This window comes from Pleurodeles waltl, chromosome 4_1 (genome assembly GCF_031143425.1).
Source record: "Pleurodeles waltl isolate 20211129_DDA chromosome 4_1, aPleWal1.hap1.20221129, whole genome shotgun sequence".
Classification (NCBI taxonomy): domain Eukaryota; kingdom Metazoa; phylum Chordata; class Amphibia; order Caudata; family Salamandridae; genus Pleurodeles; species Pleurodeles waltl.
This window is the reverse complement of record NC_090442.1, coordinates 328,366,996-328,389,805: the sequence shown is the minus strand read 5'-3', so window position 1 is coordinate 328,389,805 and position 22,810 is coordinate 328,366,996. Positions and strand designations below refer to the sequence as shown.

The 22,810-nt window shown below is 45.2% G+C and overlaps 1 protein-coding gene across 1 annotated transcript in view; it reads left to right on the top strand.

The window, feature by feature from the left end:
• VWF (von Willebrand factor) overlaps positions 1-22,810 on the top strand; it is a 1,017,342-nt gene that overhangs the window by 793,991 nt on the left and 200,541 nt on the right. The window contains exons 42-43 of the mRNA XM_069228440.1: positions 17,632-17,837; positions 21,620-21,769. Of these exons, the coding sequence (XP_069084541.1) occupies positions 17,632-17,837; positions 21,620-21,769 (356 nt within the window). The remainder of the gene's footprint in view (positions 1-17,631; positions 17,838-21,619; positions 21,770-22,810) is intronic.

Genomic DNA, 22,810 nt, shown 5'->3' with positions numbered 1-22,810 from the left:
CTGCGTCGTTTCACCCGCCTGTGGTTATGGGTGTTTCATTTCTTCTCCGTGTGACTACCATGGGACAAAGGAATGTGTCTTTGTGTGATGTCACTGGTGCACCTGTGATGCGCTCCAATGCCTTCAGGTTGGTTTTGAGCTATAGAGACTGATAGCACATTATGGAAGAAATCATATGGCCCTGCACCCGGTAACTTCTGCCTGGCGTCGAGTTTGATGAGTTGGGCTAAAGGGGACTTCTGTGACCCAGTCTGTTGCTTCAGCTTTGTTCTGGTTTGTGGATGGGGTGTCTTCTGGGTCGGGTTGTTGGCTGACCCGCATGACCGGTGTAAATCCTGGCAGTCTTCTCCTTTGTTATTATCTGGCCATGTGTGGGTGCCCGTTGTGACTTGGTTCAGCCCTTTGAAGCAACTGTTATTAGGGCTGCCCTTGGTGAATGTATCCTATCTTTCCCCAACCTGGAATGCAGCTCACCACTATTCTTCACAGGAGTTACTTTCAAGGGTAGAAATTTACCCGCAACACGTTTGTGAATACCAATTAATTTATACGTTTTGGGGAGTTCACCAAACCTCGCTGAGCAACCGTGTATATATACCTAGCACTCATATCAAAATCTGCCATTGAAACGGAATTGTTCGCACTCCGCAGTGGCAAGATGGCACCTCAAGCACTTTGCAAAAAACATATAACATGAACGTATTTAAAGGCAAATACATGCGTAGTAAATACATATCAACATTTTATCGTTGGATGCCAGATGTGGCTTATTTCTACTTTGTTTTATTTGTGATTCCCCTGCGGAATAGTAGTTATACAATCTTTTTTAGTTTGTGTCCATAAAACCGAAATAATTATTTATTGAATAATCTCTATTGAAACCTCAACGCACACATGAAGTTGCGGGGAGAGCTGCTGGTGCCTGCTAATCTCTGAGCGAGCTCGACGTAAACCTCATTACTTAGTCCGTCGTCCTCGTCACTGGCAGAACATGCACGCGTGGTGGGTGCCACCAGTCTAGGAGCTGATTTTCTGCCCACATTCCAATGCAGTGAGGTTTTGGAGAGTGACAGTAATGCAGCGAACACGTCTTTTCACACGGGAAAGCAGAGAAAATCCTGGGCAAGCTTTGAACCACTGCACGAGCATATGGCGCTGACTGCAGACTGGAATGACTTCCACAGGCTGCAGCTGCTCCATTCATGCCCAGTCCAGACTGTCAGAACTTTAAATACAGTGTGCGGATTGCAATGCTTATTGTGTGGCAGGCCTAGTTCGTAGAAGGGTATATCCCTCAAGAGCAGGCAATAATCTGAGAATGCAGTAACTGTGGTGGATCACCATGACTTCTCAGCTGAGAGAGTCTTCCTTGCACCGTTAGGTTACTTATGAAACACTCTCATGTGACGTCCCATGTTGACAGCGTCCATGTGTTTAAGTTCTTGCTCTTTTTTGCTATTGTGTATTAAAGGCAGGAGGAAAAATGCAAACCCCGCACGCAATGATTTTAAATTACCAAAACTGCAGTTTTAGGTGTGCAGTAGGCAAGACTTATTGTGTTTAATTAAATTAGATATACTATGCAATCTTAGAAATGCTTTCAGTCAGCCCTCTTTATTCGGTGGTCTGCTGTAGTGTCATTCACACTCACATTGTTAATGTTTTTTGCTTCATTAACATTATTTAACTTCGGTATTATTTAACTTTGATTTACATCATTATTATTACTATATTATTATATAATGGTTTCAAGAATTCAACAAACAGGATGATTGGCAGGGAAATCATATATATATATATATATATATATATATCATAGAGCGTAGGGAAATCAATTCTGAATCCTCCTGTTTTTTGAATTCTTCAAACCATAATATAACGCACAGAGCGTAAATCAAAGATAAATAATACCTAAATATTCCAACCCTAACTACGATCAGTCTACAAAGGTGTCTACCTCCAGTCCTGGCCTTGGGGTTTATGCAAAGATTTGTGGATATCCATTCCAAATAGTGAGTTGGTACCACATTTACGGATGGTTTGCAATTGTAATTCTCATTGCCAACCGTTGATAATTTGCCAACAGCCAAGTTGAGATGGTAAATGATTTGCAATGGGAAAATTGAAGTGGCAGCGTCAAGGGGAGTAGGCAGGGGCCCAGGTGAACAGTGTCAACTCTCACTGAACTTTTTCAAAATTAAAAGCTTTTTTTAAAGCAACCCAGTTGCTTTTAAGGAAGTCAGACAGCTTTTAATATAAAAGAAGGTTTTTATTTTGAAATGCAGTAAAGATGATCTGCTGTCCCTTGTAAATCACCAGTACTATGAGTGTACTCTCTTACAGGGAGTTCAAATTTGTGACCTGCCTAATGAATATTGTTAGACCTGTCAGCTTTAGGGAGGTAAGGTACTCTTGTTCAGCGGGCCTAACTTGGTCCCTGTGTCTCGCTCATGCTCCATGGTGGTCGGCCTGAACTTGTGACTTTGTCCCCATTCAACGCAACCAGGTAACTACAGTTGACAGTTTGTGCTTTTAGCCTTTATTCTCACTTAAATCTTTAAAATTGAACATCTCCAGTTCTACTGATTGTTATTTTGGTATCAAATCATTTATTAAATTTGACTCTATGTTTCTAAATTAATGTGGGTTTTTTGTGTTGTGTTTTCACTATATTACTATTTTATGTTCTGCAAAAATGCATCACGCATTACCTCTAAGTTAAGCCTTACTGCTTTGTGCCAAGCTACCAGAGGGTTAAGCACAGGTTAAAATTGGCGTTACCTGTGACTGTGCTCCGATAGGAATTGTCATTTTTGTTTGAGTAGAGTTTCACCCCCTCACCAGTAATCCAATGTCCAATAAATATGAATTAGGCAGTTAATTCTGTAAGCCCCTATAAGTTGGTATTTTGCAAACCAACTATTAGTACAAACGTCGGTTTGCACTGGTTCCAAATAGTAGAGTTGCAATTTGAGACCACGTTTTGCTACCAGTATCTTTTCTACATCTGTCCCCTCGTCACAGTGCTCATTAAGTAAATTTGCCTTATCTTTTCTTTCCTTTTAATAAGATTGAAAAGTTGGTATGGTTTACAGTAGCAATGAGGTAAGACACCATTGTCATATTGAAATCAAGTTACATAGGAGAATCTTGCCATGTTTAGATCGGGTAACATTGCACGGTCACACATAATGATATTGAATAAGGCAAGCATTACATAGTAATACAGAAAATGAACACACATTACCAAAGCAAATAGGTCTAACTTATATTTTAAAGTGCCTCTTTAGTTATTTATTGAACCAGGCAATCATTATGTCGTTTTGCATACACTCTCTAAACTCGTTTTTTCGTTCATTCTTGCATTCACTAACTTACAAAACAAACTCAAACTCAACAACATATGCAAAATAACTTAAAAGAACAGATGTAGAAATAATATGCTAAATATGCTGACTACTTAGCATAGTTGACGTGCTTGCAATAAGAAATACACTTAAACAAAGCAGTTGGTGGCCATCTTGCTAACATATTATACATAGTCTATTCTTGTTATAAAGTTCCATCATGTCTGCCATGTTTAGAACCGATAAGTTGGCCATCCTGAAATGGTAAAACAATAATACGCTCTAAGCTATACTTTTCCATGATGGTCGCCTATTGGAATTGCAGTGGTCATGCAGGATGTGGTGCAGTGCAGCCTATTTTGGGAGGTAGTATGCCCTAGAAACTAAACATAAAATAGGACGAGAAAAGAAATGAAAGAAAATCTATAACAGGACAAAATTGGAAATTAAAGGACTGGCCCACCAGCCTTGACACTGAAGCACAAATTGTGAGCTGACAAATGCTGGCACTCACAGGGGAAGAGTGCAGAAAAGGAGAAACAGCAAAACATATATGCAGAGGGTTGGTAGTGCAAAACGTTTAGATTTAGATACCTGTGATGGCTGGTCATGACAAGCATGTTTTTATTTGGGAGATCTTGATTCTGAAGAAAGGGCCATCCCTTTTGGCAGTAACCCTGCTGAGTGAGAACAATCTCTGTCTAGAGGATTCCCAGAAGACAAGACCACTTCTGGTGGAGGAAAAGCAAGTGGCACCATAAACCTCCTGATGGAATACCAGAAGGACAGGACTCAGTAGAGAAGATAAAACTACCTAGGAGGAAAAGAGTGAAGAACAACTAAATAAATAGAGGAAATTACCTTACTAAATAAAGAGCGTGCACAGGCAACAGGAATGTTGAGACGTGACTTCAGCTGGTCTGTTCAACCTATTTATACATTAATTCACTTGCCTATAAAAACATGAAAGCTGAGTCGTAAAATATTAGTTTGTTGAAGAGTTGCAACTACTTTGGGATTCACAAGAATCGCAATAATATTCTACAACATTTAGAACATTCAAATGCTCAAAATGAGCTTTGCTGGAAATGGCCCTTTCTGCATGGTCATCCCCAGACATTTTGCCTTTTAACTCCACTTTTTGCTGAATTTGTTTTTCTTGGCTTTAGGATTCTGGGCACATTACCACTGCTGACCAGTGCTAAACTGCAAGCACTCTTTCCTTAAAATATGGTAACATTGGCTTATCCACACTTGGCATATTTAATTTACTTATAAATCCCTACTAAAATGCACTATACGTGCCCAGGGCCTGTAAATTAAATGCTACTAGTGAGCCTGCAGCACTGATTGTGCCACCCACCACATTAGACTTTCAAACATGTCTCAGGCTTGCCAGGCCCAAACCTACCTTTTTATTACATATAAGTCACCGCTAAGGAAGGCCCTAGTTCGACCCAAGGGCAGGGTGCAGTGTATTTAAAAAGTTGGACATGTACGTTTAAGTTTAACATGTCCTGGTAGTGAAAAACTATTTAATAGGATTTTTACTACTGCAATGTTTATCTCTCCCATAGGTTAACATTGGGGTTCCCATGAATCAGCCTTTAAGTGTAACTTTCAATTGGGAAAAGATAGAAATTTGGAGTGTGGTGTCTCTGGCCTTACCATTCAAAATCACAACTTATGGTGAAGTTGGATTTTAAACAGTAAGTCTGAAAATGCCACTTTTAGAAAGTTGACATTTTCTTACTTTAACCATTCTGTGCCTCTGCCTGTCTCTGAATACATGTCTTGGGGTGGTGACAACTGGGCTTTGTACATTCCCTCTAGACAGGCACAAACAATGGAAGCTTAGGCATGACTTAATGGGTCATTAACTGGCTTGATGGAGGGGCGGAGCTTAGCAGTTCCTCACTTACACCTGAATAGGGCTCTGTAGGAAGTTGGCTCTGTATGTGCTATTTCAAAGTAAGGAATAGCATGCACAGAGTCCAAGGGTTCCCCTTAGAGGTAAAATAGTGGTAAAAATAGATAATACTAATGCTCTATTTTGTGGTAGTGTGGTCGAGCAGTAGGCTTATCCAAGGAGTAGTGTTAAGCATTTGTTGTACATACACATAGACAATAAATGAGGTACACACACTCAGAGACAAATCCAGCCAATAGGTTTTTATATAGAAAAATATCTTTTCTTAGTTTATTTTAAGAACCACAGGTTCAAATTCTACATGTAATATCTCATTCGAAAGGTATTGCAGGTAAGTACTTTAGGAACTTCAAATCATCAAAATTGCATGTATACTTTTCAAGTTATTCACAAATAGCTGTTTTAAAAGTGGACACAGTGCAATTTTCACAGTTCCTAGGGGAGGTAAGTATTTGTTAGGTTAACCAGGTAAGTAGGACACTTACAGGGCTTAGTTCTTGGTCCAAAGTAGCCCACCGTTGGGGGTTCAGAGCAACCCCAAAGTCACCACACCAGCAGCTCAGGGCCGGTCAGGTGCAGAGTTCAAAGTGGTGCCCAAAACACATAGGCTAGAATGGAGAGAAGGGGGTGCCCTGGTTCCGGTCTGCTGGCAGGTAAGTACCCGCGTCTTCGGAGGGCAGACCAGGGGGGTTTTGTAGGGCACCGGGGGGGACACAAGTCCACACAGAAATTTCACCCTCAGCGGCGCGGGGGCGGCCGGGTGCAGTGTAGAAACAAGCGTCGGGTTCGCAATGTTAGTCTATGAGAGATCTCGGGATCTCTTCAGCGCTGCAGGCAGGCAAGGGGGGGTTCCTCGGGGAAACCTCCACTTGGGCAAGGGAGAGGGACTCCTGGGGGTCACTTCTCCAGTGAAAGTCCGGTCCTTCAGGTCCTGGGGGCTGCGGGTGCAGGGTCTCTCCCAGGCGTCGGGACTTTAGGTTCAAAGAGTCGCGGTCAGGGGAAGCCTCGGGATTCCCTCTGCAGGCGGCGCTGTGGGGGCTCAGGGGGGACAGGTTTTGGTACTCACAGTATCAGAGTAGTCCTGGGGTCCCTCCTGAGGTGTTGGATCGCCACCAGACGAGTCGGGGTCGCCGGGTGCAGTGTTGCAAGTCTCACGCTTCTTGCGGGGAGCTTGCAGGGTTTCTTTAAAGCTGCTGGAAACAAAGTTGCAGCTTTTCTTGGAGCAGGTCCGCTGTCCTCGGGAGTTTCTCGTCTTTTCGAAGCAGGGGCAGTCCTCAGAGGATGTCGAGGTCGCTGGTCCCTTTGGAAGGCGTCGCTGGAGCAGGATCTTTGGAAGGCAGGAGACAGGCCGGTGAGTTTCTGGAGCCAAGGCAGTTGTCGTCTTCTGGTCTTCCGCTGCAGGGGTTTTCAGCTAGGCAGTCCTTCTTCTTGTAGTTGCAGGAATCTAATTTTCTAGGGTTCAGGGTAGCCCTTAAATACTAAATTTAAGGGCGTGTTTAGGTCTGGGGGGTTAGTAGCCAATGGCTACTAGCCCTGAGGGTGGGTACACCCTCTTTGTGCCTCCTCCCAAGGGGAGGGGGTCACAATCCTAACCCTATTGGGGGAATCCTCCATCTGCAAGATGGAGGATTTCTAAAAGTTAGAGTCACCTCAGCTCAGGACACCTTAGGGGCTGTCCTGACTGGCCAGTGACTCCTCCTTGTTTTTCTCATTATTTTCTCCGGCCTTGCCGCCAAAAGTGGGGCCTGGCCGGAGGGGGCGGGCAACTCCACTAGCTGGAGTGTCCTGCTGGGTTGGCACAAAGGAGGTGAGCCTTTGAGGCTCACCGCCAGGTGTGACAATTCCTGCCTGGGAGAGGTGTTAGCATCTCCACCCAGTGCAGGCTTTGTTACTGGCCTCAGAGTGACAAAGGCACTCTCCCCATGGGGCCAGCAACATGTCTCGGTTTGTGGCAGGCTGCTAAAACTAGTCAGCCTACACAGATAGTCGGTTAAGTTTCAGGGGGCACCTCTAAGGTGCCCTCTGGGGTGTATTTTACAATAAAATGTACACTGGCATCAGTGTGCATTTATTGTGCTGAGAAGTTTGATACCAAACTTCCCAGTTTTCAGTGTAGCCATTATGGTGCTGTGGAGTTCGTGTTTGACAAACTCCCAGACCATATACTCTTATGGCTACCCTGCACTTACAATGTCTAAGGTTTTTTTTAGACACTGTAGGGGTACCATGCTCATGCACTGGTACCCTCACCTATGGTATAGTGCACCCTGCCTTAGGGCTGTAAGGCCTGCTAGAGGGGTGTCTTACCTATACTGCATAGGCAGTGAGAGGCTGGCATGGCACCCTGAGGGGAGTGCCATGTCGACTTACTCGTTTTGTCCTCACTAGCACACACAAGCTGGCAAGCAGTGTGTCTGTGCTGAGTGAGAGGTCTCCAGGGTGGCATAAGACATGCTGCAGCCCTTAGAGACCTTCCTTGGCATCAGGGCCCTTGGTACTAGAAGTACCAGTTACAAGGGACTTATCTGGATGCCAGGGTCTGCCAATTGTGGATACAAAAGTACAGGTTTAGGGAAAGAACACTGGTGCTGGGGCCTGGTTAGCAGGCCTCAGCACACTTTCAATTGTAAACATAGCATCAGCAAAGGCAAAAAGTCAGGGGGCAACCATGCCAAGGAGGCATTTCCTTACACAACCCCCCCCCCCAAACGAAAGAGGATGAGACTAACCTTTCCCAAGAGAGTCTTCATTTTCTAAGTGGAAGAACCTGGAAAGGCCATCTGCATTGGCATGGGCAGTCCCAGGTCTGTGTTCCACTATAAAGTCCATTCCCTGTAGGGAGATGGACCACCTCAACAGTTTAGGATTTTCACCTTTCATTTGCATCAGCCATTTGAGAGGTCTGTGGTCAGTTTGAACTAGGAAGTGAGTCCCAAAGAGGTATGGTCTCAGCTTCTTCAGGGACCAAACCACAGCAAAGGCCTCCCTCTCAATGGCACTCCAACGCTGCTCCCTGGGGAGTAACCTCCTGCTAATGAAAGCAACAGGCTGGTCAAGGCCATCATCATTTGTTTGGGACAAAACTGCCCCTATCCCATGTTCAGAGGCATCAGTCTGCACAATGAACTGCTTAGAATAATCTGGAGCTTTGAGAACTGGTGCTGAGCACATTGCCTGTTTCAGGGTGTCAAAGGCCTGTTGGCATTCCACAGTCCAGTTTACTTTCTTGGGCATTTTCTTGGAGGTGAGTTCAGTGAGGGCTGTCACAATGGATCCATATCCCTTCACAAACCTCCTGTAATACCCAGTCAAGCCAAGGAATGCCCTGACTTGAGTCTGGGTTTTTGGAGCTACCCAGTCCAGAATAGTCTGGATCTTGGGTTGGAGTGGCTGAACTTGGCCTCCACCTACAAGGTGTCCCAAGTAAACCACAGTTCCCTGCCCTATCTGGCATTTGGATGCCTTGATAGAGAGGCCTGCAGATTGCAGAGCCTTCAAAACCTTCCTCAGGTGGACCAGGTGATCCTGCCAGGTGGAGCTAAAGACAGCAATATCATCCAGATAAGCTGTGCTAAAGGACTCCAAGCCAGCAAGGACTTGATTCACCAACCTTTGGAAGGTGGCAGGGGCATTCTTTAAACCAAAGGGCATAACAGTAAACTGATAATGCCCATCAGGTGTGGAGAATGCTGTCTTTTCTTTTGCTCCAGGTGCCATTTTTATTTGCCAGTACCCTGCTGTCAAGTCAAAGGTACTTAGAAATTTGGCAGCACCTAATTTATCAATGAGCTCATCAGCTCTTGGAATTGGATGAGCATCTGTCTTGGTGACAGAATTGAGCCCTCTGTAGTCCACACAAAACCTCATCTCTTTCTTTCCATCTTTGGTGTGAGGTTTGGGGACTAAGACCACTGGGCTAGCCCAGGGACTGTCAGAGCGCTCAATAACTCCCAATTCCAGCATCTTGTGGACTTCCACCTTGATGCTTTCCTTAACATGGTCAGACTGTCTAAAGATTTTGTTCTTGACAGGCATGCTGTCTCCTGTGTCCACATCATGGGTACACAGGTGTGTCTGACCAGGGGTTAAGGAGAAGAGTTCAGGAAACTGTTGTAGGACTCTCCTACAATCAGCTTGCTGTTGGCCAGAGAGGGTGTCTGAGTAGATCACTCCATCTACTGTGCCATCTTTTGGGTCTGATGACAGAAGATCAGGGAGAGGTTCACTCTCTGCCTCCTGATCCTCATCTGTTACCATCAACAGATTGACATCAGCCCGGTCATGGAAGAGCTTAAGGCGGTTCACATGGATCACCCTCTTGGGGCTCCTGCTTGTGCCCAGGTCCACCAGGTAGGTGACCTGACTCTTCCTTTCTAGCACTGGGTAAGGGCCACTCCATTTGTCCTGGAGCGCCCTGGGAGCCACAGGCTCCAGAACCCAGACTTTCTGCCCTGGTTGGAACTCAACCAGTGCAGCCTTTTGGTCATACCAAAACTTCTGGAGCTGTTGGCTGGCCTCAAGGTTTTTGGTTGCCTTTTCCATGTACTCTGCCATTCTAGAGCGAAGGCCAAGTACATAGTCCACTATGTCCTGTTTAGGCTCATGGAGAGGTCTCTCCCAGCCTTCTTTAACAAGGGCAAGTGGTCCCCTTACAGGATGACCAAACAGAAGTTCAAAGGGTGAGAATCCTACTCCCTTCTGTGGCACCTCTCTGTAAGCGAAAAGCAGGCATGGCAAGAGGACATCCCATCTCCTTTTGAGTTTTTCTGGGAGCCCCATGATCATGCCCTTTAATGTCTTGTTGAATCTCTCAACTAAGCCATTAGTTTGTGGATGGTAAGGTGTAGTGAATTTATAAGTCACTCCACACTCATTCCACATATGTTTCAGGTATGCTGACATGAAGTTGGTACCTCTGTCAGACACCACCTCCTTAGGGAAACCCACTCTGGTAAAGATACCAATGAGGGCCTTGGCTACTGCAGGGGCAGTAGTCGACCTAAGGGGAATAGCTTCAGGGTACCTGGTAGCATGATCCACTACTACCAGGATATACATATTTCCTGAGGCTGTGGGAGGTTCTAGTGGACCAACTATGTCCACACCCACTCTTTCAAAGGGCACCCCCACCACTGGAAGTGGAATGAGGGGGGCCTTTGGATGCCCACCTGTCTTACCACTGGCTTGACAGGTGGGGCAGGAGAGGCAAAACTCCTTAACCATGTTGGACATATTGGGCCAGTAGAAGTGGTTGACTAACCTCTCCCACGTCTTGGTTTGTCCCAAATGTCCAGCAAGGGGAATGTCATGGGCCAATGTTAGGATGAACTTCCTGAACAGCTGAGGCACTACCACTCTCCTAGTGGCACCAGGTTTGGGGTCTCTGGCCTCAGTGTACAGGAGTCCATCTTCCCAATAGACCCTATGCGTTCCATTTTTCTTGCCTTTGGACTCTTCAGCAGCTTGCTGCCTAAGGCCTTCAAGAGAGGGACAGGTTTCTTGTCCCTTACACAGCTCCTCCCTTGAGGGTCCCCCTGGGCCTAAGAGCTCAACCTGATAAGGTTCAAGCTCCAAAGGCTCAGTTCCCTCAGAGGGCAGAACTTCTTCCTGAGAAGAGAGGTTCCCTTTCTTTTGCTGTGTTGCAGTTGGTTTCCCAACTGACTTTCCTGTTCTCTTGGTAGGCTGGGCCATTTTTCCAGACTCCAGCTCTACTTTTTCACCCTGTGCCTTGCATTGTGCTCTTGTTTTCACACACACCAGTTCAGGGATACCCAGCATTGCTGCATGGGTTTTTAGTTCCACCTCAGCCCATGCTGAGGACTCCAGGTCATTTCCAAGCAGACAGTCCACTGGGATATTTGAGGAGACCACCACCTGTTTCAGGCCATTGACCCCTCCCCATTCTAAAGTAACCATTGCCATGGGATGTACTTTTCTCTGATTGTCAGCGTTGGTGACTGTGTAAGTTTTTCCAGTCAGGTATTGGCCAGGGGAAACCAGTTTCTCTGTCACCATGGTGACACTGGCACCTGTATCCCTCAGGCCCTCTATTCTAGTCCCATTAATTAAGAGTTGCTGTCTGTATTTTTGCATGTTAGGCGGCCAGACAGCTAGTGTGGCTAAATCCACCCCACCCTCAGAAACTAGAGTAGCTTCAGTGTGGACCCTGATTTGCTCTGGGCACACTGTTGATCCCACTTGGAGACTAGCCATACCAGTGTTACCTGGATGGGAGTTTGGAGTGGAACCTTTCTTGGGACAGGCCTTGTCTCCAGTTTGGTGTCCATGCTGTTTACAGCTATGACACCAGGCCTTTTTGGGATCAAAGTTTTTACCCTTGTACCCATTGTTTTGTGAAGAGGCTCTGGGCCCACCCTCCTGTGCAGGTTTTTGGGGGCCTGTAGAAGACTCTTTACTATTTTTAGTTTTGGTTGTCTCATCACCCTTCCCCTGGGGAGTCTTTGTGACCCCTTTCTTTTGGTCACCCCCTGTTGAAGTCTTGGACACCCTTGTCTTGACCCAATGGTCCGCCTTCTTTCCCAATTCTTGGGGAGAAATTGGTCCTAGGTCTACCAGATGCTGATGCAGTTTATCATTGAAACAATTACTTAACAGGTGTTCTTTCACAAATAAATTGTACAGCCCATCATAATTACTTACACCACTGCCTTGAATCCAACCATCTAGTGTTTTCACTGAGTAGTCAATAAAGTCAACCCAGGTCTGGCTCGAGGATTTTTGAGCCCCCCTGAACCTAATCCTGTACTCCTCAGTGGAGAATCCAAAGCCCTCAATCAGGGTACCCTTCATGAGGTCATAAGATTCTGCATCTTGTCCAGAGAGTGTGAGGAGTCTATCCCTACACTTTCCTGTGAACATTTCCCAAAGGAGAGCACCCCAGTGAGATCTGTTCACTTTTCTGGTTACACAAGCCCTCTCAAAAGCTGTGAACCATTTGGTGATGTCATCACCATCTTCATATTTAGTTACAATCCCTTTAGGGATTTTCAACATGTCAGGAGAATCTCTGACCCTATTTATGTTGCTGCCACCATTGATGGGTCCTAGGCCCATCTCTTGTCTTTCCCTCTCTATGGCTAGGATCTGTCTTTCCAAAGCCAATCTTTTGGCCATCCTGGCTAACTGGATGTCCTCTTCACTGGGGTTATCCTCAGTGATTTCAGAGGTGTTGGTCTCTCCTGTGAGGGAACCAGCATCTCTGACTATTATTTTTGGAGTCAGGGTTTGAGGGACCCTGTTCTCCCTAGATAGGACTGGTAGGGGGGAATTGTCCTCCAAGTCACTATCCTCTTCCTCTGAGTTGCCACCCTCAGAGGGGTTGGCCTTTTCAAACTATGCCAAAAGCTCCTGGAGCTGTATTTTGGTAGGTTTGGGGCCCATTGTTTTTTTCTTTATTTTACAGAGTGACCTTAGCTCCCTCATCTTAAGATGGAGGTAAGGTGTGGTGTCGAGTTCCACCACAGTCACATCTGTGCTAGACATTTTGCTTCTAAAAGTTGGAATACTTTTTAAGAATCTACAACTGGTTCTAGAATCTAATTCAAACTTTTACAAACTTTTAAACTCTAAAAGAAATGCTAAACAGGGACTTAACACACAAGGCCCTAGCAGGACTTTTAAGAATTTAGAAAACTTTTCAAATTGCAAAAATCAATTTCTAATGACAATTTTGGAATTTGTCGTGTGATCAGGTATTGGCTGAGTAGTCCAGCAAATGCAAAGTCTTGTACCCCACCGCTGATCCACCAATGTAGGAAGTTGGCTCTGTATGTGCTATTTCAAAGTAAGGAATAGCATGCACAGAGTCCAAGGGTTCCCCTTAGAGGTAAAATAGTGGTAAAAATAGATAATACTAATGCTCTATTTTGTGGTAGTGTGGTCGAGCAGTAGGCTTATCCAAGGAGTAGTGTTAAGCATTTGTTGTACATACACATAGACAATAAATGAGGTACACACACTCAGAGACAAATCCAGCCAATAGGTTTTTATATAGAAAAATATCTTTTCTTAGTTTATTTTAAGAACCACAGGTTCAAATTCTACATGTAATATCTCATTCGAAAGGTATTGCAGGTAAGTACTTTAGGAACTTCAAATCATCAAAATTGCATGTATACTTTTCAAGTTATTCACAAATAGCTGTTTTAAAAGTGGACACAGTGCAATTTTCACAGTTCCTAGGGGAGGTAAGTATTTGTTAGGTTAACCAGGTAAGTAGGACACTTACAGGGCTTAGTTCTTGGTCCAAAGTAGCCCACCGTTGGGGGTTCAGAGCAACCCCAAAGTCACCACACCAGCAGCTCAGGGCCGGTCAGGTGCAGAGTTCAAAGTGGTGCCCAAAACACATAGGCTAGAATGGAGAGAAGGGGGTGCCCCGGTTCCGGTCTGCTGGCAGGTAAGTACCCGCGTCTTCGGAGGGCAGACCAGGGGGGTTTTGTAGGGCACCGGGGGGGACACAAGTCCACACAGAAATTTCACCCTCAGCGGCGCGGGGGCGGCCGGGTGCAGTGTAGAAACAAGCGTCGGGTTCGCAATGTTAGTCTATGAGAGATCTCGGGATCTCTTCAGCGCTGCAGGCAGGCAAGGGGGGGGTTCCTCGGGGAAACCTCCACTTGGGCAAGGGAGAGGGACTCCTGGGGGTCACTTCTCCAGTGAAAGTCCGGTCCTTCAGGTCCTGGGGGCTGCGGGTGCAGGGTCTCTCCCAGGCGTCGGGACTTTAGGTTCAAAGAGTCGCGGTCAGGGGAAGCCTCGGGATTCCCTCTGCAGGCGGCGCTGTGGGGGCTCAGGGGGGACAGGTTTTGGTACTCACAGTATCAGAGTAGTCCTGGGGTCCCTCCTGAGGTGTTGGATCGCCACCAGCCGAGTCGGGGTCGCCGGGTGCAGTGTTGCAAGTCTCACGCTTCTTGCGGGGAGCTTGCAGGGTTTCTTTAAAGCTGCTGGAAACAAAGTTGCAGCTTTTCTTGGAGCAGGTCCGCTGTCCTCAGGAGTTTCTCGTCTTTTCGAAGCAGGGGCAGTCCTCAGAGGATGTCGAGGTCGCTGGTCCCTTTGGAAGGCGTCGCTGGAGCAGGATCTTTGGAAGGCAGGAGACAGGCCGGTGAGTTTCTGGAGCCAAGGCAGTTGTCGTCTTCTGGTCTTCCGCTGCAGGGGTTTTCAGCTAGGCAGTCCTTCTTCTTGTAGTTGCAGGAATCTAATTTTCTAGGGTTCAGGGTAGCCCTTAAATACTAAATTTAAGGGCGTGTTTAGGTCTGGGGGGTTAGTAGCCAATGGCTACTAGCCCTGAGGGTGGGTACACCCTCTTTGTGCCTCCTCCCAAGGGGAGGGGGTCACAATCCTAACCCTATTGGGGGAATCCTCCATCTGCAAGATGGAGGATTTCTAAAAGTTAGAGTCACCTCAGCTCAGGACACCTTAGGGGCTGTCCTGACTGGCCAGTGACTCCTCCTTGTTTTTCTCATTATTTTCTCCGGCCTTGCCGCCAAAAGTGGGGCCTGGCCGGAGGGGGCGGGCAACTCCACTAGCTGGAGTGTCCTGCTGGGTTGGCACAAAGGAGGTGAGCCTTTGAGGCTCACCGCCAGGTGTGACAATTCCTGCCTGGGAGAGGTGTTAGCATCTCCACCCAGTGCAGGCTTTGTTACTGGCCTCAGAGTGACAAAGGCACTCTCCCCATGGGGCCAGCAACATGTCTCGGTTTGTGGCAGGCTGCTAAAACTAGTCAGCCTACACAGATAGTCGGTTAAGTTTCAGGGGGCACCTCTAAGGTGCCCTCTGGGGTGTATTTTACAATAAAATGTACACTGGCATCAGTGTGCATTTATTGTGCTGAGAAGTTTGATACCAAACTTCCCAGTTTTCAGTGTAGCCATTATGGTGCTGTGGAGTTCGTGTTTGACAAACTCCCAGACCATATACTCTTATGGCTACCCTGCACTTACAATGTCTAAGGTTTTGTTTAGACACTGTAGGGGTACCATGCTCATGCACTGGTACCCTCACCTATGGTATAGTGCACCCTGCCTTAGGGCTGTAAGGCCTGCTAGAGGGGTGTCTTACCTATACTGCATAGGCAGTGAGAGGCTGGCATGGCACCCTGAGGGGAGTGCCATGTCGACTTACTCGTTTTGTCCTCACTAGCACACACAAGCTGGCAAGCAGTGTGTCTGTGCTGAGTGAGAGGTCTCCAGGGTGGCATAAGACATGCTGCAGCCCTTAGAGACCTTCCTTGGCATCAGGGCCCTTGGTACTAGAAGTACCAGTTACAAGGGACTTATCTGGATGCCAGGGTCTGCCAATTGTGGATACAAAAGTACAGGTTTAGGGAAAGAACACTGGTGCTGGGGCCTGGTTAGCAGACCTCAGCACACTTTCAATTGTAAACATAGCATCAGCAAAGGCAAAAAGTCAGGGGGCAACCATGCCAAGGAGGCATTTCCTTACAGGCTCTGTCTCTCCCTACATAAAAGGCTGCATAACCCCCTGTAGAGCGTCTGGAGCCAGGGAAGGAAGGGCAGGGACCTTGTGATCTTCAAATACCTCTTTGAAGTCGCTCCCACTTCAAAGGCACATTTGGGTATAAGTACAGGACCCCAAACCCCACCAAATCAGAACTCTAATAGAACCAAGGACACTCTTCCAGGAAGAAGAATGCTGTGTTGCCAAGAGGGAATGCCACTCTGCAACTGCATTGATGTGTTGGCCTACTGCTTGCTGTGTGCTGTGCTGTAGGAAGGACTGTCACTTTGCTACTTGCTTTGCTGTGTTGGCCTCCTTATATAAAGGGCTGCACAACCCCCTGTAGAGCGTCTGGAGCCAGGGAAGGAAGGGCAGGGACCTTGTGATCTTCAAATACCTCTTTGACATCTACCCCACTTCAAGGGTACATTTGGTATAAGTACTGGATCCCCAAACCCCACCAAACCAGAGTTCAACTGGGACCAAGGGCACTCTGCCAGGTAGAAGGACTGCTGTGTTGCCAAGAGGGAATGCCACTCTGCAACTGCATTGCTGTGTTGGCCTACTGCTTGCTGTGTGCTGTGCTGTAGGAGAGAGTGTTACATTGCTACTTGCTTTGCTACGTTGTCCTGCTGCCTGCTACTTCTTGCCTCGAGTGAGAAGAGACTGGACCTGTTCTCTATATCTTTGAACCCAAGATTCTCCAAGGGCTTGTTGGCTTGCCCCCTCTTCTCTGCAGTCTTAGGAACATCAAAGACTGCCTGCAATTTTCCTTGCACTGCTGGCCTTTGCCATCTGTGAGCCCTGCCCTTGCCTGAGGGGCCCACTCTAGTCATGGGCCTCAGAAGTAAGTTCTGCAACTAATTTCTGCAAAAACTGACACATCTTGCCCTTGACGTGAATGCTTTGCTCTATCAAAGGTACTTTTTCAGTGGACCCTGTGTGGGTTCTGTAGCTGGCCTACCCTCCATCGTGGTTGGCCTGAACTTTGGATTTGCACCAATCCCTCACGATCTTAAGTGACCTTTTGACTGCTAGTGACTTTTGAGCACTATTTTACATTCAGTGTTTAAAATTTGTATCAGGACTTCTTCTTATTGTATTTTTGTTGTTTTGTTCTTGTTTTACTCAGATAAATATTATCCATTTTTCTAAAACTAGTGTGGAGTCTTTTTGTGGGGTTTTTCGCTGTGTTACTGTAATCAAGTGTTGCACAAATAGTTTACTCACTGCCTCTTATGTTAAGCATGACTGCTCTGTGCTAAGCAACTTGAAGGTGGGCACAGGTTAATTTATGGTGTGTATCTGACTTACTCTGACTAGGATTGTGGTCCCTACTTGGACATGGTGCATACCTCTACAAACTAGAGACCCAATTTCTAATATGCTTCTATTAGCATTGGCTAAGTACCTCTAGATTGTTTTTGAATACCCCTAAATATATGAATCTGTGAGTGGTCCCTGCGTATTGTAGGGAGCCCACAATACCCCAAACCATGTTTTTGGAGATGGTAAGCATACTTAGTGAGAGTAATATTTCACCAATTCTCTTTCTGTGGATGAAGATGTGGAAATTATTAATGCACAGCAGCTTTTCGTACCTTTTCGAGCTCTTTGGGCACGGTTTAATTCATCCTGAGAATAATTACTCTAAATGGATGTAAAAAATAATGGACTTTAGAAGCCACTGGTTTGCTGTACTTGTGATGCATAATGCGTCTCAGAAAATCATTTTTGATTCATGCATAGGTGAACAAGTAAGGAAGCATTGAAGGACATTTTCTGCAGTAAGGCTGACTGGAGCACCCTTACTGTCTGCAAACCTGTAATACTTTTGCATTTGTAAATACTATTGATTTCTCATGATGATTTATCTTTTCATAGCCTGCAAAAAGGAAGATTGCAAACAGAAGATGGCTCCCTCCTGCCCCGCTCACCGAACCCTGACGGTGAAGAAGACCCAATGTTGTGATGAGTATGAGTGCGCGTGCAGCTGTACGAATTCCACAGTCAACTGCCCCGCAGGATACTTGTCAACCTCACTCACCAATGACTGTGGCTGCACATGGACCACTTGTGCTCCAGATAAGGTGAGGGAAATACGTCAGAACTACTGCAATGAATAGCACATTCCATGAATAATGCACAGTCATTTGCCAGATGATGCTGAGAACAATAAAGACATGAATTTAAAAGTTCCTATTTCACAAACTGGATATCAACAGACACAGCAAGTGACCTTGTGCATGGAAAATATATTATCTTCAAGTTAATAGATTGCATGCTGTGTGCTTTTCTGTATGGTCACCACAAGCTTTCTTAATGCCAGACAACAACAGTATAAGTGTGGTGGTAATGGAAAGTTCAGTGGCATAAGACATCTTTAATTAGTGGTCTAAGCAGTGTTAAGATATGAACAAAAATTGCTGAGCTACTGCAGCGGAAGTCACTAAAGTAGGTAAATGGTATGACAGGGATAAAAGATTTGCTAAGGCGAGTAAATTTGACTATCCTGTCTTAGAATACAAAAGTAGAGCCCTAAGAAAAAACACTTCCAGTGGATGCACTTCAGCCAGTGATTAAAGTGTTATGTCCTAGGAGAGTATAACTGTGAGGAGTTAGCAGTCAAAATCACAATAGCACATTTTATGGCAAACCATGTGAGAGAAGCTGTGTCATCAACACTTAATACATCCTGGTGTGTGTGATAGACAGTTCTTTCATGCTGTCATGGGGTTGTTACATCATATGACTCAGCTTTCGTTATTACTTTCTGTCATGTCGGAGATGTGTCACTTTTCACTAAAAGAGGGTAGATGTCATGACATGAGGACAATAGGATCACGGGGATGCCAAGTGGACACTGGATGTCATTTGTGCGAAAATAGGAAAAAGCAGGGACAAAGGAGAACAAAAGACATTCCAGTGTAGGAAAAAGGTGGCGACAAACTATCTCTGAAGTAGAGGAAACAGCACACTGTCCCTGGAATTGTTGAATAAAGAAGTATAGTGTAACCCTCTTTTGGTATGCTTCATTGTCCTTGACTACAGGCACAACACTTTAAAGAAGAACATTTTTCTGTTCTCATGAGAAGGGGGGTATAAGAAAAGGACGAGTTTAGTGGGATTCAATGGCTGCATTTTGACAGGCAATGACATTAAGCTCCTTGTGGGAGAATCAGGTAATGCAGAACAGATAGTGATATGTATGGAGTGGATAAGTCTTATTACCAGGATAGGAATAAAAGAGAAAGTGATGTGAGAGGTCAGGAACACAATAAGGACCTGGCCCAGGAGCGGTGAGCCTAGGGAAGAGGAAGATAATTGCATGCAATGTAAAACGGGAAGTGATGTTGCTGGACATGCTAGCATTTAAGGCAAAAAAAGTAATTATAGAAACATAGGGCCAGATTTACACGCTCTGGTGATGCTAACCACTTCTCCATATGTACAAGGAGGTGTAACACCACTTTTTGTGGCTTTATTCATAGAAGAAGCAAAATGCCATGGATGATTGTTAATGTTCAGGAATGGATGCCTTCTTACACATAAAAAGTCACACCTCTCAAAGCAGACACCCATGCACAATGGTGCAAGGATGCCTGCATTGGCGCAGGATGCCTAATTTAGCGCCGGCACAGCGAGAACACAGGGATGCGCCTTATTCTTGTTAATATAGCACATCCACACATTTCAAAACTGGTGCAGTGCGGCACTGCTAATTTTGTCATAGCACTGTGCTGCACCAGTTTCTTGTAAATCTGGGCCTTAGTGTGTAGCAAGGAGTGTTTGGAATGTGTAAGAAAGACTTGTCCGTATGGGAGATAATGAGATTAAAATGGGGATTCTGAGAAGAGGGGTAAGCATGTTACCCCAGTACTAGAACAACAAATAAGTTAAGGAAAATGGGTCATTGTAAAACATGTTGCAAGGTTGAAAATGATTACAGATAAACAGCAAGCTGTAGCTTGTCATGTGTTCCTTTACAAGTCTCACCTACCCGACAGCACATACTGTCTGGATAGGAAAAGCCTATAGTGGGCTTACCAAGAACGTACAGTGGTTGTACAGCAAACTCATTGCCTATCATTGCCTGGTTTTATTGTCACTCTGATTCACTTGCTGCTTATCTGATGAATTTAATTGACGATATTGTTCACTCTTTCCCATAGAACATAGCCTCTTTACCATCCTTTCTCTTGGCTGACTTGTATACTTCCACTGCTCACTTTTAGGAAACTACTTTTTAATGTTTGTTTAAGCACTCCTTGCAAATGCATGTGCTTTCCAGATTTCTCCCCTGCCAAATATGCACTCGTCATGCAAGCTCTCTTTTCTGTTCATCTCCACCCTGCAAATTCTCCCACATGCCCTGTGCCGCTTTCACACACATGTGCTTCTTCTACTCTCCAATGTTGCTCCCACTTGTGTGCTTCTTTCTGCTTCCCCTGCCAATTCCACGTTGCTTCCCGCTGACTCACTTTGCTTGTATTTAGTTTTTTTAATTTTTATTTTATTTCTGATCCACCTCGGATCAGTAAATGAAAAAATTGGGCATGTGGCACACGTACACAATGATGCAGTGGTATTTTTCTTTTGGCTATGCTTCACAGCATCTTGCTGTTGCTGTACAGCATCACCAAAAGGCATTGGCAAAGTTAAAAGGTGGCAAAGGCAAGTTCTATTTGGCTTTGCAAATGCTTGTTTCCACATGGATTTTGCAAGCTGGCAATACTTCGGTATGGCTCCTCCAAGCATTCTCTTTCCTTTCTCAAAAGTCTGCACTTTCCTTGGACTATGTTTCCCCCAGTGGCAAGCTTGGTCAGTATTATTGAGGGGCAGTTAGCTTCAGATTTCCTGATAATTTTGCTGGCGGATGATGTTAAAATACATTATACGACAATCAAGGTGCACGGGAAGGGTTTAAGAGGCAGTGCAAAGGAAGATTAATGCGGATTGGTAGGTGTACTCAGTGAGAGAAAGCACAATATTTTATGAAATAGCCAGCATTTTTTAAGTCTTTCCAAACAGAGAAAGGGCGAGTGGGTGTGTATGTTTTTGTCTGTGTGTGTTTAAAAATTCCTGGTGAAATCCATCAGACACCTCACCATTCCCGAATGAAAGCACCTGCAGCCAATAGTTTATCACAATATAGGTTTATTGGGGTGGTGTAACACTCTACACCCACCCTGAAGCTACCCCCCTTGGTTTCTGATTGTTCATTGTGAATGAACATTTGACAGTGGGGGAGACAGCACCAACATAAACATTTGGAGATCGTCGGCCCACATTGTGTGACGCCCTTTGCTGTTGACATGGCTGCACCAGTTTACAGAGTATTCACAAATCTCAATTAAATGACAGAAGTCTGCCGCTCCTTTAACGGAGAGCCATTTTCTTTTAAAATGCAAGCACCTCCTCCCATTTGAGATTGGAATACGAAATACTGTTTACTAACTTGCACATACTCTAAAACCCAAGCAAAAATAAAAAGGTGCCGGTGCCCAAAGCTCTCTCCTGAAGCTTCCCGCTGCTACAATTAAATGTGCGAGCACGGAATACTGAGGCATCGTTATCCTGAAGCCATCTCGGACCTCTTTAATCCATTTACAGCTACTCCTTGCCCCCTCAGCTCACTCCCGCAGCTTTCTGTTGTCTCTCTTTGTGATGCTTTTTCGATTTTCTCTTCTTCCGTCTTTTCCAGATGTGTTTTGCTCGCAGTAAATGCTTGAAGCAGAAGAATAAGTGCAGGCCCTTAAAAATAAGTGCTGGTGCCCCGCACCAGAAACCACCACCTCAAAATAAGCACTGGGCTAAGTGTACAGCCACATGAGCATATGGAGGTTTCTCAAACCATTCCCTCTCCTTTCAGGTTTGTGTGCACCAGAAGATTGTCTATCCCGTCGGGAGCTCCTGGGAAGAAGGCTGCACAAAGTGCACCTGCACAGACATGGAAGATGCAGTCACAGGGCTTCGCATTTCAGAATGCACCCAGAAGGTCTGCGACAAGGACTGCCCTCAGGTGAGTAGTTTAAAGAGTTCATTGAAATGAGGCAGGATAGCCAAAGACAGGACAGGCAACTTTGAATAAAAGGCAGTCTGGACGTCAAAACATCCTTGTGGAAATGCAATTGAACAATGAAGCATTGACCAGTTTTGTGGATAATTTTTTTATGAACCCTTCACACCAACCTTCTATATTTCCATTGTCCTATTATTTTTATATCCTAACAAATATGTGCACCGGCAGAAGGCATTATTCGTTTGCTGTAAAAAATTAAACCAACCGAACTCCTATTTTTTTTAATTGAATTTCACATTTTTTTTAATGTCTCAGTTGATTCTAATATCTACGCATTCCAATTTGTATAAAAAGCAGCCTGTCTCTTTTAAATAAATAAACATGTTTTGTCTGTCGTTCTGGGGCTCACTCGATTTAGCTGAAAGAAATCGTGACTGCACAAATGACAATATTTGGAATTTTCCATGCTGGAGGTGATTTTTTTTACTTCATAGCAAATGTACACTCTAGGTGTCAGTGAACATGTATTCGTAATAGACAGCACATCCATGCAGTAACAGAGTTTACTTTTCATCCAGCACATATCTCCATTAAAGTTTGACTGTTTTTTTCACAATATAACCAATTGTAATGTGAGAGAAAAAAGAGAGAGTATGACGTAGATCTAGATAGAACTCATAAACAGAAACAACATTTTATTGAACACGTCAGTCATGTTATCAGTACAATGTAAAATGTAAAACTTAGGGGAGAGTTGGAGTCACAGCTTCGTGTCACAGACGCATAGGACACACACCTGTTGTTTTGTGAACTTTAGGAAAGAGACTTTCCTCCAACTGAAAATTGTAATATTGATACATAGAGTTCAACTTACACGATTTATTAGCCGAGTATTCATCACCTTCACCTCCATTCAATTTAAGTCTCATTCTGAGGTCTCTGGTATTTCCGCTGACCCCTCTGGAGTTACCAGTACCAGAGGCATCAGAAATAGATATCGTCTGTGGGGCACTTATGGTCCTCTTAAAAATGAGGAAGTAC